Below are 2,803 nucleotides of genomic sequence, written 5' to 3' on the forward strand. Positions count from 1 at the left end.
ATGGTGGAGCTTCGATGCTGATAGTTAATTTTTGTATTTTATAAGAAAAAGGAATAAAAAAGTGATTTTATGTATCTGCATGCACTCCGGCCGTACGTTACTTCTGTATGTTTGAGCACTGTATAGTAGCTGTAAGTAGCTGTGTGATAGACGGAGACCAGAACCGGGTCGGAACCGGGTCGCAGAGGAGAAACCGACTAAAACCATCAAGTGGATTAATAATTGATGTAATTACTCAAACGGGATCCTTATTTTCTGACTTCATTTGTTTTCATAAATAAACACATAAACTGACCGACGGACTCGACTCTCATTGGCTGGCAGAGCCGCTCGTTAACTCTGAGATCCACAAACACTTTAATTAATATAACTCAAACCAGACCCAGTGGGTGTGGCTACAGCAGATCCTGGTGTCTGATTGGCCGCTTCAATCAGGAAGTGAAGGTCGCCCCCTGCTGTTCGTGTTTGAAGTGATGCAGGTCCAAACTTCTTGGTTCTGATAATCAGAACAAACAGATTGAGTCCAGTTGGACCAAATGATTCAGAGAACCAGAACCTGGGGCTGCAATGCATTCTGGTCTCTGTAGTCCTGCCGAGCCCTGATTGGACCTCCATCATCCGAGACCAGCGGCACCGCGGAGGTTCTGGAAGCAATGCTGCCCCCTGCTGCTTTCAGGAAGAAACGACAACAGCTGATAACGGGATTTATTAGACACAAGGTCAGAGGTCACCGTCCAAACCAGTCAGTCTTCACCAGCTGGTCCACATAGGCCCAGTCCGAACCCCCAGAACCTTCTGTAACCCGGATCAGAACCTTTAAACCGGGTCAGGGAGCTGAGGTCCGGGTGTATCACCTGTCCGGTCCGGTTCTGATGGTTTGGGCCGAAGCGGGCCCTGGGTCTGCTCTACATTATGCTGCAAATCCTGGACTGGCCCTCGGATCCCTGCTGGGCCGCGCGGTTCCGGACCAGTACCGCCTGGTTTCCGTAGCTGCTGTACCAGGCGGACTGGCTCCGGGTCAAGTAGGAGGCGGGCGGTCCGGTTCGGAGCTCCAGCTGCTGCTGCTGCCAGATCAGCAGCGACGTGTCCCGGAACCGGAGCCGACCAAACGGTTCCGACAGGGCCTTTGCCGCAAGAGCAGGCCGGGTCGCGGTACCGGTCGGACCCGGTTCCTCTACAGAGGGCTCACGGTCCGACATGCTGACCGCTGGACCGCCATGAAGGCCACGGACTGTTCTGAAGTCCAGCGGCTCGGTTCCGACCCATCAGTGACCTGACGGAGGAGCAGACGAAACTTTATTTAGGTTCTGATCCGGACAGGAACTAGAACCGAACATGAGAACTCCGACTGACCTGCAGCTCCTTCCGGAGGCCCGAAGTCCAACAGAACCCCTGGTGGTTCTGCCGGATGTCCCTCCCGGCTGCCGTACCGTTAAAACGCTGAGCTCCGCGCTTTGGTGGCGAATCCTCCACCGTGCATACGTCACGTCACCGGTGACGTACCGCCGCGCTGACGTAACTAATCCGATCAAGCATACGAACTGTGACGTTTAATGACGTTTCTCCTCCGTTAGCAGCTAACGGTTAGCCCCGAGCCGCTACAGCGTCAGCTGCCCGTAGCAACCGTCCGTCTCCGTTATGTTCCGGGTAGCAACGGAGGACAGCAACAAAGGTTCCGCCGGAGGAGTAGCAGAGGTTTGAGCCCTCAGTGACGTCATCAAGAGAGAATAAAAATACAATTAAAATTTTAAAAATTCTGAATTAATAATTTAGATTCGTTAATTTAGTGAATCTAATTTAATGACTCATTAATTCAGATTAGATGCTGATGGCGGGAAGGATCTCCTGTAGCAGTCTGTGTTACAGTGACTGAAGAAGCCTCTGACTGAAGACGCTCCGCCAGACTTCATTGATTGAATTAAGAATTCTTCTTTCTTTAAACCCGAACAGAACCAGAACCAGAACCAGCCTTCTGTATCCGGCTGCTGAGCCTCTTTAGCTCCTGGTTCTGGTGGTTCTGACAGCAGGTCCAAACCCTGAAGGATCTTCTCTCTGGTCCTTCCTTTTGTCCAGATGAACATCCAGGTTTTTATATTCCTCTTCACCTCCACTTCTTCTCCCATGATGGAAGTACGCTTTGACCTTTGACCCTGTTCCTCCTGAAATCAACAGCCATCTCCTTTTGTTCACATTTCAGGTGATTTGACTGTTCCCTCCATGACATAAAGTGGTCACCAGCTCTCTGCACTCAGCCTCTAATTACAATTAGTCTCATAAAGTAATTAATTCATTATTATTTCATCAACACATTTTAAAGCGGCTGAGCATGGAGTCTCCATGTTCTCCCTGCATGGAGGGTTTTCTCCAGGTACTCTGGTTTCCTCCCACAGTCCAGAAATTGGTTAATTGGTTTCTCTAAATTGCCCCTAGGTGTGAGTGTGCATAGTTGGTTGTGTGTCTCTGTGTTGCCCTGCGACAGACTGGTGACCCGTCCAGGTGACCCCGCCTCTTGCCCGGAACGTCAGCTGGAGAGGCAGCAGCTCCTCCTGACCCACTGAGGGACCAGGATGTTAGAAAATGGATGGATTTAACGTGTTTAGCCAGTTTGTTCCAGTTTATTTCAGATTTAGTGACAGACCTCTATATGGCAGGCAATTTTAACATAAAATGTTGACATTCTCAGGTCCAACATGTTTAGCATACAGGTGAAGCTAACAGGTGGAGCTAACAGGTTTAGCATACAGGTGAAGCTAACAGGTGGAGCTAACAGGTTTAGCATACAGGTGGAGCTAACAGGTTTAGC

At 50.1% G+C, this 2,803-nt stretch overlaps 1 protein-coding gene across 1 annotated transcript in view; it reads left to right on the forward strand.

The window, feature by feature from the left end:
• The first annotated feature begins 1,335 nt into the window (after nt 1-1,335).
• LOC103460402 (inactive phospholipid phosphatase 7) overlaps nt 1,336-2,803 on the forward strand; it is a 5,526-nt gene continuing 4,058 nt past the window's right edge. Inside the window, exons 1-2 of the mRNA XM_008402559.2 lie at nt 1,336-1,515; nt 1,575-1,695. Coding sequence (XP_008400781.1) covers nt 1,336-1,515; nt 1,575-1,695 — 301 coding nt within the window. The remainder of the gene's footprint in view (nt 1,516-1,574; nt 1,696-2,803) is intronic.

Source organism: Poecilia reticulata, unplaced genomic scaffold, assembly GCF_000633615.1.
Source record: "Poecilia reticulata strain Guanapo unplaced genomic scaffold, Guppy_female_1.0+MT scaffold_236, whole genome shotgun sequence".
In the NCBI taxonomy this organism is placed as follows: Eukaryota; Metazoa; Chordata; class Actinopteri; order Cyprinodontiformes; family Poeciliidae; genus Poecilia; species Poecilia reticulata.